General features: G+C 40.1%; 1 protein-coding gene across 5 annotated transcripts in view; it reads right to left on the bottom strand.

Moving 5' to 3' along the window:
• Positions 1-21878, bottom strand: part of DPP6 (dipeptidyl peptidase like 6) — a gene marked incomplete at both ends in the record, with an annotated part of 1037088 nt that overhangs the window by 305666 nt on the left and 709544 nt on the right. For all 5 annotated transcript variants that reach the window (XM_082846708.1, XM_082846710.1, XM_082846707.1 and 2 more), the window contains one exon: positions 3114-3188. In XM_082846708.1, coding sequence (XP_082702834.1) covers positions 3114-3188 — 75 coding nt within the window. The remainder of the gene's footprint in view (positions 1-3113; positions 3189-21878) is intronic.

The raw sequence follows: 21878 nt of genomic DNA, 5'->3' as shown, positions 1-21878 counted from the left end.
ACCTCGTCATCACGAGGCACGACCTGCAGCATCTCACACGCACTTTCTGATAACCACACTTGATCCTTCTGCTGCCTTTGCTCACCCTTCCTCCCCTCCAGGTTTCTGACCTGACCAAAGACCCCCCCACTTTCTACCTACGGCCCCTCCTGGCTTTACTTCTCTCCATGAGCAGGTGAGTTTCCATGGTCCATCACGATAATCACTCCTTTGAAAACACCCTTAACTCCCAATTTCACTCACCTGACAAATTCCAGCCACAGATGACACCAGGGGACTGAGGATTGGGCAGGTAAGTGCTCCTGGGGAAAAGCACGTACCTGGCAGATCTGCCTTCACGGCATCCTCATCGGTACAAACCCCACAAGCCTGCTAATCCCCCAGCTGTTAAAGGCGAGGCCTTCTTCCAGCGGCTGAGACGCCAGCTCGTCCTTTTTGGCTCTACAGACCCCCCACTCCTCTGTCATGGCACTTACGCATTATTGGGAAAATAAAAGGATGCATCAAAAGAAACTCAATGATCCTGCCGCCACTTTGCCTACAGACAAACAAGCTTCTTCCCCCACCGGGAAGTGTCCCTTTCCTGTGGTCAGAAGGCTCCAGAGAGGGTGGGAGGGGACACAGTGAGTTCAAAGGTCCTGAGGTCAGGAGGGGCATGACATGGTGGAACCACAGAGGAGGCGACATGGCTGCTAAGAGCAGGCGGAGGCGTGTGTGGGGTGGGGCCTGGGGCCTCCGTGAACTGGAGCAGGCCACCAGTCTCAGGTGAGAGCCAGGGGGACAGAGACCCACATGATCCTATTTACGGATGTCTTAAGGTTATCTGGCCACACTGGGGAGACCGGCTGGAGAGGGGCCCAAGGAGAAGCACAGAGGTCAATTAAGGGGCTACTCTTTTTTTTTTTTTTTTTTTTGTGGTACGTGGGCCTCTCACTGTTGTGGCCTCTCCTGCTGCGGAGCACAGGCTCCGGACGCGCAGGCTCAGCGGCCATGGCTCACGGGCCCAGCTGCTCCGTGGCATGTGGGATCCTCCTGGACTGGGGCACGAACCCGTGTCCCCTGCATCGGCAGGCGGACTCTCAACCAATGAACCACCAGGGAAGCCCAAGGGTTACTTCTTTGATTCACGTTAAAAGTATCCATTTCTATAGATTTTTTTACATAGCACACATTTTCAATACTTTAATCATTTTTATAGTTTAAAATACAGCTGAATCCACTCCAAATTTTTTACATTTTCCCTCAGTTGATCACAGTTCTACCGCAAAGGCCAAGGGACAGTGCACAGGGAGAAAGGGTTAGTCAAGGTTCTTGTTTACAGCCAGCGTTCTGCATGGTGAAGACTCAGATTTAGCAAAATGTTCTTTCCTTAAATGGTTATCGGTGGCAATGGGATCCCAGGGCACAGTTTCCAGAGGAGCATTGGGAGCAAGGAGGAGGATGGTAGAGAATTCTACGATGGACAGAACATAGGGTCCTAGGTTAGATCAACGTATTCCAAATGAGCAGATAGGAGAATCTCTTCTAAAAGATTCTGAACAAATATAAAACTTTGCTTTCAAGTCTTGAGGAGCAGGAAGCTCATTACCAAACAAGGCAACTCATCTCACTGTTGGGATCCTCTCATCGTTAAAAGACTCTCTGTTAAGATGGCCTGCAATCTATCTCTTTATGCTTTGCTCACTCAGGTGCTGGTTTTGTCTCCCTGGAGCAACCCAGAGCAAATTCACTGCCCCATTCCTATGAAAGTCCTTCAAATATCTACTGGGGGTTTTCTCTTACTCAAGAGTGGAGGTTACATTTTTGCTAGCTTCCATGGGTGGTGAAAGGAGCTGGAATACTCTGAGCCATGGACATCACGCTTAGAGGTATGTAGGGCTGGGTGTTGGATGTGCAGAGTCCCAAGGCTAAAAGTTGGTTTTCAGTACATTAAGTTCACTGACTTCCCTGATCAAACAGATAAAGCTGACCAGTTGTTCCAAGGGATTCAGATGGATAAAAAGAAAACTTTTACATAACGGACATTAAAAAAACTAGTAAATGGAAAATTTAAGATAGAGAATTAAAAAAAGATCTACTTTTGGAGGAATAACTCTCCAATTGAAATTTTAATTGAGACTGAAATCTCCAAGAAATAATCCAGTTGTCAACAAGTAACTTTTAGAAGAAATTCTAAAATTTCTAGAATTAGAGTTGCATCTCTATGCAAACCCCAGCTTCCTCGTTGGCATGTAACTTAACAAACTGGGCTGTCTCATGCCAGGGGAAGAAGATTCTCTCAAACTCACCAAGGAGCTACTCAGCCCTGAATGATGACGCAGGTACCATTACATCTCACAGAAGCTTCACCAAACTCTAATTAGAACCGTCTCAAGAGAGCTAGAAAGGCAGTGGAATTCTACATTTCATTTGCCAGAGAATAAAGTTCCACTGATGCACATTTCGAAAGCTGCTAATATCTCTTACAAGCTGGACATGTTTCACTTACACAAATACACTTCACCTTCTTGCTCATTTAAAGAGCCAAAATGAACTCTAAAATATTAGTATGTTAACAAAAAAAGCCTGAGTTTTAGGCTGCCACTAAAGACCAGGGTGAGATTTTATACAAGATTCTGGTGAAATTTTATGGGAGACTCACATAGAAAGTGCTTAAAACAGGGGTTTATATAATGAAAGTGATAGTTCAAGTCTTCTCTAGAATACTGTGATGGCTAGGAGATCAATAACAGCTGATTTTAATTTAGGGAGAACCTGGCATTCACTTTTTGTTCTTAGGATAGAATGTACGGCGTGACTGAGAAAAATGGCAAGGAAAATAATTGCATGAAAGGGTAAAATAAATCTATAAAAAGACAACTTCTCACCATCTCACCAAGAAAATCCTATGAACTAGGCCCTAAAAGTAGGGATTTTTTTTCTCTGCCAAAAAGATTTTCATACCTTTCCTCTCTCCTAGGTGGCAGTGTAGCATAAAAAGAGACTAACCCAGGACTCACCAACTACTACAGGATTCAAAGATCACTAAGAATAGAGATTCAAGGAAAAATACTTAATAAGGTATTAGCCTAAAGAAACATTTTTTTTTATAAATAGAAAAGAGTAGTACTCACTGGTTCCACGTTATATGAAAAAAGAGCGTACTCTCTATCTGGAGATATTTCGTATCTGACAGCTCTTAACGATTCCTAAAAGAAAAACCAAAGAACAAAGAATTTTAAAGTATTACGTATAACATAACTCAAAACCTTGTAGTGAAATTGTGCCTGTGGTACCATTTTCAAAATTTGCTAATAAAATTAGTACGGAGCCAACTTGCTGAAGTCCATTAAAAATGGCTACATCCTTTTTTTGTTAACCAAATAGTGTTCAGTTAATTAATGCTATTTTACATTCTATTTGTAGTTTTTTCAAATTTCAACAAAACATATTGTATCTGCTGAAACAAATCAGTAGAAATAAACATAAAAACAAATAACCTTTTCACACAAGACTCCCAATCTCTCTGTATCTTTAAACACACTTTCTTTTGCTCGTTCTTATACTTAGAAGCTTATAGTAAGCAGATCTGTTCCTAAAATAGAATCACATTCCACACATGATTTGGCAACGTGCCTCTTCACCTTCATGGATTCTGACCCACAAGTCAGTGTATAGAGGGCTATCATTTTTTCTTTCAAATTTCTTCAGAGCACACAGGGAATTTTACATAAATGAAATCATCGAAAATGCTGTGTTTCCCTTCAACTTGCCCGTCTTCTCTGATGCACTCCCACTGCTGTACAGACCCTCATACCCACTAGAAAAAGCCGTATATTGTCAACTTGGCGCGTATCACTCTACAAATGATCATAGGACCACACGCAAGCATTAGATGTATAGCCGCAGCTGAAAATGACGTCACCTTACACAACACTCACCTTAGTTTTCCCACGTGACAATAACTTAAGGTTTAGCCTGAATTAGCGCTCTTTAAAGCTTGCATACTATTCTGTGGTGTGGCTATATCTTCATTCACTCAGTCCTTACTAAAGGGTAGCTACAGAGGTTCTTATTAGTCATGGCAGTTACATTCTAGAAAGTCTCCACAAATCCTGTTCCTAGGGGAATGCAGAGTTAAGTTCCTGTGAGCCTCTGGTCACAGTGTTTTTGTCAACCAGTCAGTACATAACCTTGTCTTAGGTGTGTTTCTGTTTGAAGACATCTTACTGAGTATATATTGCTTTCATCAACACAGAACTCATGGCTAACAACACTGTAGCCTGTGCCTGAATGAAGCTCATTAACACGCCTTTTCTCTAAGAAAAACAACATCACAGCCTTCTTGAACTTAGGAACACAAGACAGGCCTTCAGCGTTATTCTTGGGAGCCATTTTAAACAGCATAATCACCAATAAAAAGCACAAAAATGTGAAAAACTTGGCACTACACAGACCACAAAAAGAACACTTGTTTATAGTATGAGGTTTGACACCTGAAGACAATGGACTTCAATATTCTGCCACTATGCTCGTGTCCAAGAATGACTGCAGAAGCACCCTGAGTATTAACTTGGGGTCACAAATAAACTTTAGCACAAGGCGAATCTGCAAATATGGAAGCCGTGAATGATGAGGGCCAACTGTGACGAGTTTCCAGTCTGCTGTTATTACACACAATGTTGTAATAAGGGTCCTCATCCAGATATCTTTACTGGTGTGTGTATGACTTAATTATTTTACAGGGTAGATTTCTAAGGGGAGAATTGATGATGTATAAGTTTTTTAAAACTTTAAATAGATATTGCCAAATTCCTTTTCAAAATTGTTCTTGAAATGAACATTCTCACTACGGATGTAGGAATGCACCCATTCTTCCCTTCCTTGGCAGCAAGAAGTCACTGTATTTTCTTCCATTTTGACCCTCTGATGGGTGTGAAGTGGTGCCTCACTGATAGCTTAGTTTATTTCACTGCTTACATTCCATCCCCACTGGAGATGTTTTAGGCAATGTGGATTTTATTTTCAGAGAACTGTCTATCCATATCTCCTTGAAAGTATTTCCTATGCTGAGTTTTCTCCCATTCTCTCTTAAGCTCGCTCCTATCATGTTTTCACCCCACCTTGACCAAGACCACTCTTCTCAAGGTTACCAGAGGCTCAGTCGCTAAATGTCATGCTAATTCCCCAGCTCTCACCGTACTTGGCACTACTGACCACTGTCTCCTCCCAAAACCCATCTTCACTTGGCGGCCAGGGTACTCCTGGTTTCTCTCTTACTTCCCTTGCCGCTTGTTTTCATGCCTCTTTGCAGGTTCCCTTGGTTCCTCTGACCTTTGAATCCTGGAATATCCAACACTCATTATTTGGACCTCTTTACTCTTCCATAAGAAATCACCTCCCAGGTGATATCATCCAGCCTGGTAGCTAAAAGTCCACGTACCTGCTGAGGATTCCGACAGTCAAGTCTCTGTCCAGATCTCCCAACCTGGTCTGGACTTGACCTCGACCTTCAGACTCGTCTATCTAACTGCCTCCCTGACATCTCTCCACTTGGATATCAAATGGGCACCTCATGTCAACGTGCATAAAACCAAGCCCCTCACATCCTATCCCCTCCCCCTGCAGCTCCTGGCAGCTCCTTGCTCATCTCAGACGTAGCAACCCCGTTCACTCAGCTGCTCTGGCTAAACTCTTAGCCATCTTTTCTCTTTCTCTCTGTCTTACACACCTGAGATCCAGTTGATCAGCGAACACTGCTGGTTTACCACCAAAGGACACTCAGAACCCTTCCTTCCCTGCTGCCACCACACCAGTCTAAGGCATGGGCCTTATTTTCTTGAGCTATTGCAGTGACCTTCCAGCTGCATCTCCAGGTTCTGTCTCTGCCCCACTGCAGTCTGTGCTAGCCACAGAGGCCAGGGCCAGCTTTTAAATATGTAAATCATGATACTGCACCTTGCTTGAAGCCCACCCACACGGCCTCCCATCACACTCACAGTATAAGTCAAAGTTCTGGCTGAGCAGTAGCCCTGCCTGGCCAGGGTCCCCATCAGCTCTCTCTCCCATCTCACCAGTGTCCACACCTTCTCAGAGCAAGCCAGGCACTGCTGTCTCAAGGACGCTGTGTTTGCTCTTCTCTCTGCCTGAAACTCTAGATTGTCACTTCTTTCATCTTTTTCCTCAAAAGTCACCTTTTGCGTGAGGACTTCCATGTCCTTGAATAGCCATTATATCTACAAACTTTAACAGGCTGGCCTCTAATTTTTTATAACTCTCTTTCCTTATTTCCCTAGAATAATAATTATCTAAAATAAAATATATTTTACATTTATTTATTTCCTGTCTCCTTCATTAGAATGTAAGCTCCTTGAAAGGAGGGTTTTCTCCAAAAACAATGTTTAATTTCTCTTGGCCATGTTTTGTAGTTTACAGCACGCAGATCTTGTCCATATTTTGTTAAAGTTATCCCTAAGTATTTAGTATTATTGATATTTTATACATATAAATAAAATACACATGTATATCTTAATTTCAATATCCAGTTGTTTATTGCTTACAGAAATATAACAGACTTTGGTACCCTGACCCTATGCTCCGCAACCTTGCTAAATTACATTAATTGTGGGTATTTTTTGGTAGATTCCTTAGAAGTTTCTACATAATCACTCTTCTCCCCTGTGGAGAGTTTTCTCCTTCCTTTCCTAACTGGATGCTTTTTGCTTCTTTTTATATCCAATTACTGCCAGTATGATGCCGTGTAGAAGTCATGAGAGTGGACACCTCACCTTTTCCCGATCTTATGAAGAAGGCATTCACTCTTCACTATTCAGTGTGATATTAGTGGTGCATTTTTTTGTAGATGCCTTTAATCAGGTTGAAGATGTTCTTATCTATTTCCAGTTTCCTCAGAGTTTTTATAATAAACGTTGAATGTTATAATGAATGTTGCATTCTCTCAGTTGCTTTTTCTACATTATTGAGAGATGATTAGGTTGTTTAGCTTTTTTAAATCTGTCAATATGGTAAATTACATTGTTTGATTTTTAAACGTTAAACCAAACTTGCATTCCTGGGATAAACTCTATTTGGCCATGTTGTGTCACCCCTTTTATATATTGCTAGATGTGATTTGCTAATATTGTGTGGAAGATTTCTGAAGCTGTGTTCATGGGGGAAATTGTGGTTTTCCTTTCTGGCAAATATCTTTGCTTGGTTTTTATTGCAGAGTAGTGCTGCTCCGAGAAATAATTTGGGAAATTATTCCTCCTCTTCTTCTATTTGTTTTATGAGTTTGTGTAGAATCAGTATTATGTTTTCCTTAAATGTTTGCTAGAATTCACCAGTGAAAACATTTGGGCTTTGAATTTTCTATATGTGGAGGTTTTAAACTATTAATTAGATTTTTTATGTCAACATAGGACTATTCAGATTGCCAGCTGCATCTTCAGTGAACTGTGATAATCCGTGTCTTTCAAGCATTTATTTGTTTCATGTGCGTTGTCAAATTTATTGATAGAAAGCTGTTCAAAATATTTTCTATTATCCTTGTAATATCTGTAGTGATGGTCTCGCCTCTGTTCCTGATATTGGTTGTTTTGTCCTTTGTCTTTCATCAATTTTATTAATCTTTTCCAAAAAACAGCTTTGAGTACTCTTTAGTTTTTCTATTTTTTCTATTTTCTATATGGTTGATTTCTTCTCTTTATTACCTTTCTTTTGTGTAGTTAGGTTTACTTTTTCTTCTTTCTTCCCTAGTTTCTTATGGTGAAAGCTTAGATATAAGCACTTAAAGCTATAAATTTCCCTTTAAGTATACTGCCTTGCTGCATACCATATATTTTGATATTATGTATTTTTATTTTCATTCATTTCAAACTATTCTCTAATTTCCATTTGATTTCTTCTTTGGCCAATTTTTTATTCAGAAGTATGGTGTTTAATTTCTAATCATCAGGATATTTTCCAGATTTTTATTTTGCTATTGGTTTCTAGTTTAATTTTGTATTTGCTAGAGAACATACTTTGTATAATCTCCAAGCTTTGAAATATATTGAGGCTATTTTACTGGCCCAGACTATGGTCTATCGCGGTAAATATTCCATGTGCACTCAGAAAGAATACGTACTCTGCTGTTGAGTGGTGTGATCTACAAATGTCAGGTCAGTTGGTTAATTGTGTTTTCAAGACTTTCTGTATCCTTACTAAGCTTTTTTCTACATGTTCTATCAATTACTAAGAGAGGATTGTTTGAATCACCAACTACAATTGTGAATTTGTCCATTTCTGCTTTTGGTTCAAGCAACTGTTGCTTGAAGTACTGTAGCTCTATTGCTAGTTGAATACACCTTCAGGATTCTCATGTCTTCTTAATGAACTGACTCCTTTATCATTATGAAATCTTTCTTTTTATTTCTGATAGTATCCCTTGCTCTGCAGTCTACTTTGTCTGATATTAGTTTAGCCATTCAAGCTTTACTTTGGTTGGTGTTTGCATGGTATATCTTTTTACAACCATTTAATTTTAACCTATGTCTTTATATTTAAGGTAGATATCATAGATAGCTTATAATTGGGTCTTGCTTTTTAAAACTAATCCTAAAATCCTCTAGGAGTAATAAGGGGAGCTTGTGTACATAATAAACACAGGGACATGAGGAAAATCTGTCCTTCACACTGCAGTTATTTTCCATTCTCTACTGGATCAGCTTTCTGGCCCTGTGTGACATGCTTGAGAAAGTTACAACACGTTCCAAAGATTTTAGGTGTGTATGTTGGTGTTTCTTATGTCAATTTTTAGAGTAAGAGAAAAGGTTCAGAAATCTTACATAAGGTTACATAACGTTAAGAGGAGCTGGATATATTTCACATTTAAAGAACCCTTTTATAGAAAGACAGATGTATTTGTTTTCAGGACTAGTTAATTCATTTTACCGGAGTTTCCATCAAAAGCCTGGCCACACATTGACCACATTTATCATTCCTGGCACTTGTCACTCTATTATGTAGACCCAACTTTTCATCTGGTAAAAGCTTTCTCACTCCAAAGAATGTCCTTTAAATTTCTCAGTGTGCAGGGACATGGCCAATGAATTATCTTAGATTTTATCTCTGAATACTTTATTTTATCTTTATTTTTGAAAGGTACTTTCGTTGCATATAGAATTCTAGATTAACAGTTTTATTTTTCTCCCAGTACCTTAAAGGTGTCACTCCTCTTTCTTCTGGCTTGCATAGCGTCTGGTGAAGAGTCTGTTGTCACACTTATGTTTGTTCTTCTGTACAAATGTCTCTTTGCTTTGGCTGCCATTAAGGTGCTATTTCTCACTGGTTTTCAAACCTTGATGGTCATAGTGTAGCTTGCTTTGCTGTGGTTTTCTTTATGTTTGTCATGATCAGGGTTTACTGAGTTTTTACACCACATGTGGTAAAAATTCAAAAGTGTGTTTTGTCTTTTCTCTCTTCTCTTTCTGGGGCATTAATATCAAGTCTTACTCCACTTTATATTGTTCAACAAGTCATTGTGACTCTGTTCAGGGTTTTTTATGTATTTTTTCCTCTCTGTTCTTCATTTTGGATAGTTTGTATTGCTATTAGTTAAAGTTTAATTTACTTTTTCCTTCCGTGGTGTCTAATCAGCTATTAATCTGGAGTTTTAAATTTTTATATTTTATTTTTCATCTCTGGAAATTTTATTTGGGTATTTTACAATCTTCAATTTCTCTTCACTATACTCATGGTTTTCTTTATATTCTTGAGCATTTGGAACATATTTATCTTAGCAGTTTTAATGTGTTTTTCTGCTAATCCCATTATCTGTTATTTGTGGGTCTGTTTCTATTGACTGATTTTTCTCCTTATTATGGGTCACATTTTTCTGCCTCTTTGTATATATAGTAATTTAAGAAATAACACCAGATATTTTGAATTTTCTCTTGTTGAATCTTGGATTTTTTTGTGTTCCTTCAAAGAATGTTGGACTTTCTATGACAGGCAGTTAATTACTTGTGGACTAATTTAATTCTTTCAGGTTTGTTTTGAAGATGTTGTAAAGGCTGTTCTACAATAACCATGATTTTGGGGGCTAGGTGAGCCTCATTCTTAAGGGGTTGCTCTTCTGGAGTCTCTGCTTAATATCTCATGGCCGGGAGACACTTAAATGATCCCTGGTGATGTATGAGCTCTGGGAATTTTTCCTCTTAAAGTGGCCTATAGTTTTGCTCTTTACTTGAAACTTTATTTTGTCCTGCCTTGTGCTGTTTCACGTTTTATAAATAAAGATCAACAATTAGCCAAAGTCTCAAAGGGGACACTATGCAGATTTCTCAAGTATCCTTTAGTTAGCTTCCTCCTCTTGGGTTGTCTGTTTCATAAATTGCAGCCATCTTTTTTCCACATGAACTCTGATCTCCTTAACTCAGCAAGACTGAAGGACTTCTGTCTTCCTCCTTGTGCTGAAGTCCAGCAAGAACATTCATGCAGAAGATCAGCTGGTTGTTTGGTGCATTTAATTTGTTTTCCTTTTCTCAGTGATCACACGTGTGAGCTGCCTGTTTTCCAATGTATGAAAATTGTATTTTTACCCTATATTTTACCCTGTTCTACAGTTGTGTTAGGAGAGTATAAGAATGATCAGCTTATACTCTCATAGCCAGGACCAAATGTCGAGAAGAGAACTTTAGTTTGTTTTGTCATATTGTATTCCCAGTGCCTAACAGTGACTGGCACTTAACAGAATCTCTGTAAATATTTGCTGAATAAATGAATGACTATATCCTCAGTTGTTATAAGAGTGGCAATCATGTTACTGGTACAAAGATAACACCAAGCAAAACCAGCAAAGAGTCCAACTTTCTACACTTGAAAACCATCATAGGTCACATCTCTTGATGGAGGGTCAGCTGCCAGTGATACTACTTGAGACAAGTAGAATTTCATTAGGCTGTTTGAGAAGCTTATCACTGCCATTCTTAGGTAGAGTTTCACTCATTTTTGACAATCTCAGTCCCCATGCCCCCTGGGTGTGAAAATTATAGGCTGTATGTCCACCTTTTCACCAGGTGCAAATAATGGATGCAAAACTCACTTAGCACATTTCCTAAACATTTGCACCAAGACTATGAATCAAAGATACATTTTCCCAAGCAAAGTAGGCTTTGGTTTCAGGTTTGTCTGAGGGATGTTCCTGCAATGTTTTGTCTATTTTAGATTATTTGTCTTTTTCTGATCAATTTGAAAGAGCTCCTTGTAGACTGTAGATATTAGCCTTTTATTTGTTACCTGGATTGTAAATATTGTCCATTATTTTTCCACCAATTCTGCCTTTTTAAATTTTGAAACTTAAAACTCTTTTATGGTAAGTTAAATATGGCTATCTTTTTTATAGCTTCTGGATTTTCCATTTAAAAAATTTTCTCTCTTTTGTACTAAACCAAATGATAGATTCTTTTCAACATTTATATCTTTAGTACAATTGGAAATTAATTTTGTATGCCTGTGAAATGAGACATTATTTCCTTGTAGATAAAGAGTTAAGTTATGCTCATATTGTTTTCTAATTATGTGATCATCTCCCCCAGTGATTTTTATATATCAAATACCCTTTATATTGAAACCCACTTCTGAATTATTTGGTCTTTTACTGCTCTCTAGGCTATTCCTATGCAAAATTTTATGGTTTTAAGCTTATACTTTGGGGTCAAAGAGCCTGTGAGTCACACTCTGCTTGGAACATTTACTATGTGAAATTTAGAACATTTCTTAGCTTCTCTGTGCCTCTGTAAAATGGAGATAATATCATGGTTGATGTGAAATTCAATGACATAATTACAATGCCTGGTGCTATCAGCTATTATTAGTAGTATTAGTTATTACTGTGATTGAGTTGAGTACAATGTGTTTATGATGTGTGTTAATATCAGGTAAAGGAGTACATGTTACCATATATTTTGAAACTTTCTGTGGCTACATTCAGGTGTTTATTCTCATATATGTCAATTAGAATATTTTATCAAATGTTCAACACTAATTTTTTTCAAAGTTCTAATTAGGATTATGTTAAAGTTTTATATCTTAAGAGAATTAACATTTTAAATACTATATTCTCACCTAAGATTACATTGTATCTTTAATTTTTTTTTTCAAATCATCAACAAGATTTTATAGTTTGCTTATTCTTTTATGCTGTTCTTAGATTTATTCTAGGTCTTTTTATAGTTGTTGTTCTTATTGTGAATGGAGTATTTTCTCCATTTCTACTTCTAGATACTTATGTTAATGAAGAGAGAAGGCATTGATTTATTTATGTATTTTTGTATTTAGCCATATTAATAAATTTTCTTATTAACTGCAGTAGTTTTTAAAAACTAATCTCTGTTAGGTTTTCTAAGATAGAATTATGTTATCAGAAAGAGGGATATAATTTTTTCCCAGTTCCTATTCCAATCATGTAGTTTGCTTATATACTGCATTTCCCATGATCTCTAAGAACATATTAAATATTAATGATGATGTTGACTATTCCTTCCTGACTGTAATTGAAATGGTTTTATTGTTTGCCATTTAGAAATGTTTTCACTGCTAATTGGTTCGTGATAAATAGTCTTCACCATATTTAAGCAGTTTTTATTCTTATCTTACCTGGAATTTTTATTAGGAGTGGTTGATAAATTTTACCAGATGGCTTTTCAGCATCTTGTGATATAATCATAAGTATTTTTCTGTTATTTTGCAGTTGTAATTAATTTTGTTGATTGATTTCATGACATCATTGTCATGATTAGACCTTACTTGTTCAGAGCACATTATGATTTTGATACATGACTGAATTCTACTTGCCAATATTTTATTTACAATTTTTGCATTTATGCTCACTAGTGAGATTGGTGTATAGTTTGCATTTTGCATTATTTAGGGCTATTTAGTTATCAATAACACAATTTTTTAATAACATTATTCTGACTTTGAAAAATATTGGTCTACATATATGAGGATTCCATATATATATATATATACACACACACATATATAAAACTATAGGCCTGATTCTGGTGAGATGCATATCTAAATGGTTGTGTCTTGTTTTCTTGTACTACATAAATATGTATGTGATTAGGAATGCAGAGAAAGAAAGGTGGCCATTGGTGGGAGAGAGAGAGATAAAGATAAAATGATAGAATGCTCCAAATTATCAAGTAATAGAAAGTAAATGAAGAGTACAAAGCATCAATAAATCCATAGGCTGTTTTGTGAAAACAATCTCCTCATAAAGGGAAAAAAACCCTAATAATTAGTATCACTACTAATTACAAGATTAGTAATGATAAAACAAAAGCCAAACACTGACAAGATTAAATGATTTCTAAGAGGACACTTTGTGCAACTCTAGGGGAACACGTATTAAACAAAATAAATGGACAACTGTAATCTCACCCTCCCTAGTCAATAAGGAAGAGGGGAACTTGTGGACAAGGTAGCACAGCCTGCACCTGGGCTCCTAATTCGCCTAAAAATCATTTCATTTGGAATCAGGCAGTCCCAGGTGCCACTCCCAGCACTCCCAGAGAAAATCGGAACATGCAGTCGCTATAGAACAGGAGAAAGAAGGATGAATGCTCAACCACTGAGAAAAGCGTCCAGATGGTTTCACAAACTGAATTCTCTCTAACCTTGAAAATGGATCATTCTGTGCACTCCGGGGCATCAGCGTTTTTGCATTAGGCTAAGCTGACACACTATTTTGCATCTGTAATCTTTATTTTAGGCAACATGTAGCAGCCTCCAGGAGCAATCTTGTGGTATGTGACGGTGGACCACAGGTATGAACACACCTCTGAAGCTGGGCACCCTTCTCAGCCGTGGGATGCTGGCCTCAGTTCCCTCTGGAGCCCTGTGGGCACAAAGGCTGCAGCTGGATACTTTACGCAATTTAGAAATAATTTTGTTTGGAATTAGACAAAGCTGAGTTCAGTTCTCAGGACTCCCAGCTACGAGAAAAAGTTTTTTTTTTTTTTTTTTTTGCAGTACGCGGGCCTCTCACCGTTGTGGCCTCTCCCATTGCGGAGCACAGGCTCCGGACGCGCAGGCTCAGCGGCCATGGCTCACGGGCCCAGCCACTCTGCGGCATGTGGGATCCTCCCGGACCAGGGCACGAACCCGTGTCCCCTGCATCAGCAGACAGACTCTCAACCACTGCACCACCAGGGAAGCCCGAGAAAAAGTTATTTTAACCTCCATACACTTCAGCTTTCTCATCTACAAAGCAAGAGTAACAAAGTACTGCTGCTCACAGGACTCCTAAGGATTTCAATTAAATAAGATGATATATGTACAGTGCTTAGGATAATTCTGGTTGCATTGTAAGCACTGAAATATCAATTATTAGTTGATTTATCCTGCATAAACCTTGCAGCATCCTCTTCCTCAAAGTGTCCCTGGTTTTCCACTCCACCACGCCTTACTTCTCCTGACTTCGTGTCTCTGAGATTGCCACTCTTCCCATTAACAAGGGTCAAAACCCCCAGACCACACAGACCACTGCTGCAGTCTCACTCGCCTGCACACAAAATGTCACCATTTGTTCTCAATTCTACCTCCACACTCAGACTTACACCACTCTACTCCCCGCTTTCCTGCCTTCATTCAGGGCCGCATTCCTCTTCATCTGGACCTGAAGCAGCCCCTGGGGACTCCTTGCCTAGAATCATTCTCTTCTCCAAATTCCCTTTCATACTGGTCTGGAGTTACTTTCCTAAAGCACACACTTGTCCTCGAAAAACCTATCCACTCCAATTTCCTACAGAGTAAAGACGAGCCCGCTAAGAACAGTACTTGATGACTTGCTCTTTTTCCTGGGCCTTTAAGCCCCAGCCTTCCGAGCCCCTCCCAGTCAGGCTACACCAGGTCAAGACAACTCACTACATGGTTTACCCACGAACTTTTGTTACTCCGCCTGTTCACGCTGCCAGGGTGCCATTTCCCACTTGTCTCTAGACTGCATCCGCCTTCCAGGGGCAGCTGGAACGCTCCCTCTTCACACCCTCAACTATTGTCGACACCAATACCCTTCTCTCCTTCCTCACCTTGTTCCCATCCCATACGGGACCTCAACTCAGAATATATTCCATTCATTCAGATCTTCTGACTTCCTTTAGATCTGGGCTGAAAGCTTCCCAGGAGTAAACATTGTGGTTTACAAATCCTGTATCCACCCACCCATCTCGTGGAGCCCAGGGCCTTGCTCAGATAAGACTCTCCCTTAATGTCAAATGATGAGATGCAGGTGTGACAGGACAGTGGCATCAGGCCACTCCTCACCTAAAGAGAACAGCATGTTTGGGGCCAGAAAGATCAAGCTGCTACTTTATTTCTTTTCAGGTCTTTTTAAGACGTAAGTATAAGGTATGCTACTCATGTACTTTAAAAATTAAAAACATGGGGGAGGGAAGGATTGGGAGTTTGGGATTAGCAGATACAAACTAGTATATATAGGATGGATAAACAACAGGGTCCTACTGTGTAGCACAGGGAACTATACTCAACATCCTGTGATAAGCCATGATGGAAAAGACTATGAAAAAGAATATATATATGTGTAACTGAATCGCTTTGCTGTACAGCAGAAACTGACACAACATTGTAAATCAACTATATTTTAATAAAAATTTTTTTTAAATAGAAAAAAGAAAATAATCATTTGAAAATGATTTGTCCTACTTACAATTTAAAAAATTAAAAGCAATAGCCTATGAAATGAAAATGAGAACTAAAATAAGTCAAAGATACTTTTGGTTTTTGTTCTATCTTGTCATATGAGAAGCAGACAAAGAAAGGGGAGAAAGAGAGGGGAAAAGAGTAAGAAAAAAATCAGGAATAAAATGAAAGCGATCATCTGAGACACCAGAGGAAAACAGAAAACACAGAGGGACAAAGAGGGTGGGCAGAACCATGTAGACACAGAAACGAACACAGGATACACGGAGACAGTCTGTACCCAGGCTTTCTACAACATTCTTGCAAAAGACGTTGACTTTTTAGGCCACCCTTTTGTTCCTGGACTAAGGGGGTTTGAAACCCTGAGGCCAGTCTGGTCAGAGGTCAGTGCTTGTGGTCAACTATGGGGACAGGCCAGCTGCTCCCTGCCCCACCCGCCAGATTTGGATCTGTGAGAGAATTAGGCCTCGCTGCTGCCAGATCTTCCAGTTTTTCAAGAGAAGCCAGAAATCTGGATGTTGAGTTTGTGAAAAACTACTCTGTGGCCCAAATAAGACATTTCAATGGGCACCACTGGTGCCAGTGTTTAGCCTCTGAATTATGGACAAACACAAGGCTATTCCTCCTTCCTCGCTCTAACCTGGGTGCCAAGTGCAGTTAGCCTGGGGTGGAAATGCTCGCTGGGCATGGCTGGCGCCACCACAGATGCTGTTCTAGCTGTGGGTCTGGCAGCATCAGTTTGGGGAAGAATACGGTTGAGATTAGAAGCACATCTTCCAGAGGTCCTCTGTTGTTTCTCTCCTGGATTCTGGAATGGCTCTAATCATACTAGTAATTATGTCTCTCCCTGTGAGGAGTCAGAATTCATTAATTTTTAGAGAGTGAGATAAAAATTCAAATTCCACAGGCTAATGATTGTATAAAATCAGAGAGAGAAATTAGACAAACAAAAAGGTTAAATGTTAATCTAGTAATTTAAATAAGTCATTAAAACAAGTGGATTAGTAATTAAACAAGTAAAGACATAAAAAGTGAGAAAACCTGACATAAGCATAATGACAGGATGCTTTTTTTTTAATTTACTTGTTTTCTCTTCCAAGTGTTTCCAGGAACCATCTACAGCTCTTACATATTCATCAATGGAAGAAGTCTAATGTCTTTGAAATGTAAGGCTGAATTTTTAAAAATCTGATTAAAATTACTATGTAAACAGCATTGAAACAGTAATTATGGAAATCATCACACTGGAAAATAATACACAAAATGTCACCACCTAACATGACAAGCTACTGTCAGAGTTCATTGTTCACTTCCCAGCCTTTTCAATGGACATAGCTGATGTTTACAGCTGTTAACTGAAGTGTATTAATATTGTATTCTTCTGTGTCTATTTAGTATAACATCATAAATATTTTTCATATTACTTTATAGCCTTCATAACTATTATTTTAATGGCTACATCATATTTTATTTATTTTTATTTACTTATTTCTTTAGTTTCAGGTATTTTTCACTGTTTTTAAAAACTTTCTAGATAATTTACTTAAGAAAAATTCCCTGGAATGAGTCAAAAGACATAAATATTCTTATTAATCTTGAATATATTGCCAAGTTGCTTTCCCAAACACCTGGAACAATTTAAATAATACAGTGAATGACTGTATCCATTTTACCACTCCTTGCTACCGCTGGTATTATCAGTAAAGAGGGTGTAAAAAGGATGAACATCACAGGTAACACAGTGGGCTATACTGAATGGGCCTGCAGGGTCAACAGCTCGTGAAGTGGAAGTCAAGCCACTGTTGTCTGTGGACCGTCTTGGCTTCCTCATCAAAGAAAAGAAGGGTTTGAATCACATAATCTGCAAAGACTATTTCAGCGTTAAAAACCTGAATCTCAAGCAAAGGCTAACACTTCATCCTCCAGAGAATTTTTGGTGTATTATGTTTTAGACGGATTAGAGAGATAACAGTAAGTTTCTGTATGAATTACAGCCCCTGAGAAATCAATGTCATTAAGTTCACTGTAAATGCACTTCTGGGGGCAGGGGGGGAGAGGGAGAGCGGGAGGGAGGGGGGGAGAGGGAGAGGGAGAGGGGGAGGAAGGGGAGAGGGAGAGGGAGAGGGGGAGGGAGGGGGGAGAGAAAAGGAAGAAATCAGTGGGGTGGTGTGGCAATTTCTTTTTTTTTGGCACGTGGGCCTCTCACTGCTGCGGCTTTTCCTGCCGCGGAGCACAGGCTCCGGACGCACAGGCCCCGCGGCCACGGCTCACGGGCCCAGCCGCTCCGCGGCACGCAGGATCCTCCCGGACCGGGTCACGAACCCGCGTCCCCTGCATCGGCAGGCGGACTCCCAACCACTGCGCCACCAGGGAAGCCCGGCAATTTCTTAAAATAAGACAGCAGTGAAGTTTGCCACATTGACCCTTCCTTTCACAAACAATTTCTCAACCGTGCAACGCTGTTTGAAAGCATTTTTCCCACAGTAGAACTTCTTTCAAAATTGGAGTCAATCCTCTCAAATCCTGCAGCTGCTTTATCAACTAAGTTCATGAAATATTCTAAATCCTTTGTTGTCATTTCAATAATCTTCACAGCATCTTCACCAGGAATAGATTCCATCTCAAGAAACCACTTTCTTTGCTCATCAATAAGAAGCAACTCCTTATCTGCTCAAGTTTTATCACGAGATTGCAGCATTTTAGTCAACGTCTTCAGGTTCTTCTTTTGCTTCTAGTTCTCTTGCTGTTTCCACCACATCTGCAGTTACTTCCCCCACCGAAGTCCTAAATCCCTCAAAGTCACCCATGAGGGCTGGAATCAACTTCTTCCAAACTGCTGTTAATGTTGAGATGTTGACCTCTTCCCACGAACCATGAATAGTCTTAATGGCATCTAGAATGGTGAGTCCTTTCCAGAAGGTCTTCAAGTGACTTTGCCCAGATCCATCAGAGGAATCACTATCTCTGGCAGCTACAGCCTTACGAAATGTATTTTCTTAAATAATAAGACTTGAAAGTCAGAATTACTCCTTGATCCATGAGCTGCAGAATAGATGTGTTCACAGGCATGAAAACAACATTACTCTCATTGTACATCTCCATCAGAGCTCTTGGGTGACCAGGTGCACTGCCAATGAGCAGCAGTATTTTAAAGGGAATCTTCTTTTCTGAGCAGTAGGTGTCAACAGTGGATTTAAAATATTCAGTAAACCATGTTGTAAACAGATGTGCTGTCATCCAGGCTTTGTTGTTCCATTTATAGAGCACAGGCAGAGAAGACTTAGCATAATTCTTAAGGACCCTAGGATTTTTGGAATGGTAAATGAGCATTGGCTTCAGCTTAAAGTCACCAGTTGCATTAGCTCCTAACAAGAGAGTCAGCCTGTCCTTTGAAGCTTTGAAGCCAGGCACTGTCTTCTCCTCTCCAGCTATGAAAGTCCTAGACGGCATCTTCTTCCAACATAAGGCTGTTTCATCTGCATTGAAAATCTGTTGTTCAGTGCAGCCACCTTCATTCATTATCTTAGCTAGACCTGCTGGATGACCTACCGCTTCTACATCAGCACTTGCTGCTTCGTCTTGCACTTTCATATCATGGAGATGGCTTCTTTCTTCAAACCTCATGAAACATCATCTGCTAGCTTCAAGGTGTTTTTCTGTAGCTTCACCATCTCTCTCAGCCTTTATAGACTTGAAGAGAGTTAGGGCTTTGCTCTGGATTAGGCTTTGACTTCAGGCCATGTTGTGGCTGGTTTGATGTTCTATCCAGAACACTACAAGTTTCTCCATGCCAGAAATAAGGTTGTTTCACTTTCTTATCATTCGTGCTTTCACTGTAGGAGCACTTTTAATTTCCTTCGAGAACATCTCATTTCCATTCACAACTTGGCTAACTGATTGGAGCAAGAGGCCTAGCTTTCAGCCTGTCAGCTTTCCACACGCCTTCCTCACTCAGCTTCAGCATTTCCAGATTTTGATTTGAAGTGAGACACATGCGAATCTTCCTTTCACTTGAACACTTAGAGGAACTTGTAGGGTTATTACTTGCCCTAATTTCAATATTGTTGTGTCTCAGGAGACAGAGAGGCCTGAGGAGAGGGAGAGAGACAGGGGCACGGCCAGTTGGTGGAGCAGTCAGAACACACACAACATTTTCAATTAAGTTCTCCGTCTTGTATGGATGTGCTCCATGGTGCCCCCAAATAATTGCAATAGTAACATTAAAAATCACTGATTACAGTTCCCATAACAAATATAATAGTCATGAAAAAGTTTGAAATATTGTGAGAATTGCCAAACTGTGACACAGAGACACACACTGAACAAATGCTGTTGGAAAAATGGCGCCAAAAGACTTGTTTGACGTAGGGTTGCCACAAACCTTCAATATGCAAAACAACGCAGCATCTGCAAAGCTCAATAAAATGAGGTCTGCCTGTATGTAATCCATGTGAAAGTTAGTTTAAGTTTTACTTTTAGAAATCGGAGAGAATGCCCCTGCTTCACCCTGGGAGGCGGCCCAGACACACCTCCTGCAGGGAAGGAACTCGAAGTCAAGGGAGGCCCGTTCCCCCTCCCTGCTGCTGACCGGGTCACCCTGTGTGCCTGAGCCCTGAGCTGCCCGGGTCCTCCAGTCCACCTGACCATCCTGAGTCACACTGACTTGCACCCACATTCTACGTCTGTCCTCTCATGTCATCCAGACAACGCTCCTGAGGGGAAGGACGGGGTACACGGAGCTTGCACAGCTGCCTGAGGACCTGTCACTGTGGAGCAGAGAGCAGTGCCGGCAGGGAGGAGGGGGGTCAGGGACCACCTCAAACCTCTCACCACACTGACGCTCAGGGAAGCCGCTCACCTCGGTTTTGTGTCTTTTATATCCATTCATAGAATACACAGTTACAGAGCACCCACTATGCACAGGTCACAGTGCCAAGCACCGTGGAAGAGACAAAATTAATTCAGCTAGAACCTGCCTCCAATGAGCCTGACTACTGAGCAGGCAGCAGATGTCCGAGCTCATGCAGAGACGATGTGCTTGTGATTTCCTTCCCTGCAGAAATCTAACGGAGCACCTCAAAAATCTGTGGAGACGTGGATGGACCTCGAGACTGTCATACAGAGTGAAGTACATCACAAAGAGATAAACAAATGTCATATGCTAACGCGTATGTGTGGAATCTACAAAAATGGTACAGATGAACCTATCTGCAAAGCAGAAACAGAGACAAACAAGTAGAGAACAGACGTATGGACACCAAAGGGGGAGAGGGGGAGGGGATGAATTGGGAGATTGGGATTGACACATACACACTATTGATACTATGTATAAATAGATAACTAGTGAGAGCCTGCTGTAGAGCACAGGGAACTCTACTCCATGCTCTGTGGTGACCTAGATGTGAGGGAAATCCAGAAGGGAGGGGATTATGTGTATACATATGGCTGGTTCACTTTGCTCTACAGCAGAAACTAGCACAGCACTGTGAAGCAACTATACCCCAATAAATAAAAACTAAAAAACAAAAACACTCTGGGAGGATCCTGCAAAAAAAAACAAAAAAAACACAGAAGTTGGAAAAGGGACCAGGATATTTTGATAAATCCTTCCTAAAATCAATTATTATGTCACATCAAATATGAGATGCTACCAAATAATAAGGATCTGAGAATATCTCACCATCAAAAAATTAATATAAAAAACAAAGGAATGCAAATAACAGTGTGAACCAGGATGGAATTGCCTTAGAAGGTTAAATGTCTATGTGAACTCACAATTTAAAGTGTTTCTGGTATTCTGAAGTATTTCATGATCTGATTTCTACCATCTGGAGCTGTGAGAAGGGATGACTGAATTCCTTTCGGTCAAAGGAAGCTGTTTGGGGGGGCAGGTGAGAACCCTCCAGGTGAGCCCAGCACAGCACAAGCTCTCATTTGCATAATTATCAATGATGTACAAAGCCCTTGTGCTGGATTGCCTAGTGTTTGCATTCATTTGCCTCCCCTTCCATTGATCCATCCCGGGAAAGAGCCAGTCACGGAAGCCAAGGAGCCAGGGGGATGCTCAAGGCCAGCAGGCCGGAGGACCCTGGTGTGACCTTGTGTGTGACGGTCCTTCTCAGTGGCTGGGGAAAGAGAACGAGGTCAGAGGTCAGATTGTAGGTTACTATTTTAAACTTCTGCTGACC

Source organism: Leucopleurus acutus, assembly GCF_964270905.1.
Source record: "Leucopleurus acutus genome assembly, chromosome: 9".
NCBI classification, from domain to species: domain Eukaryota; kingdom Metazoa; phylum Chordata; class Mammalia; order Artiodactyla; family Delphinidae; genus Leucopleurus; species Leucopleurus acutus.
Note: the sequence above shows the minus strand (reverse complement) of the source record. Positions and strands in the feature narration are given on the sequence as shown.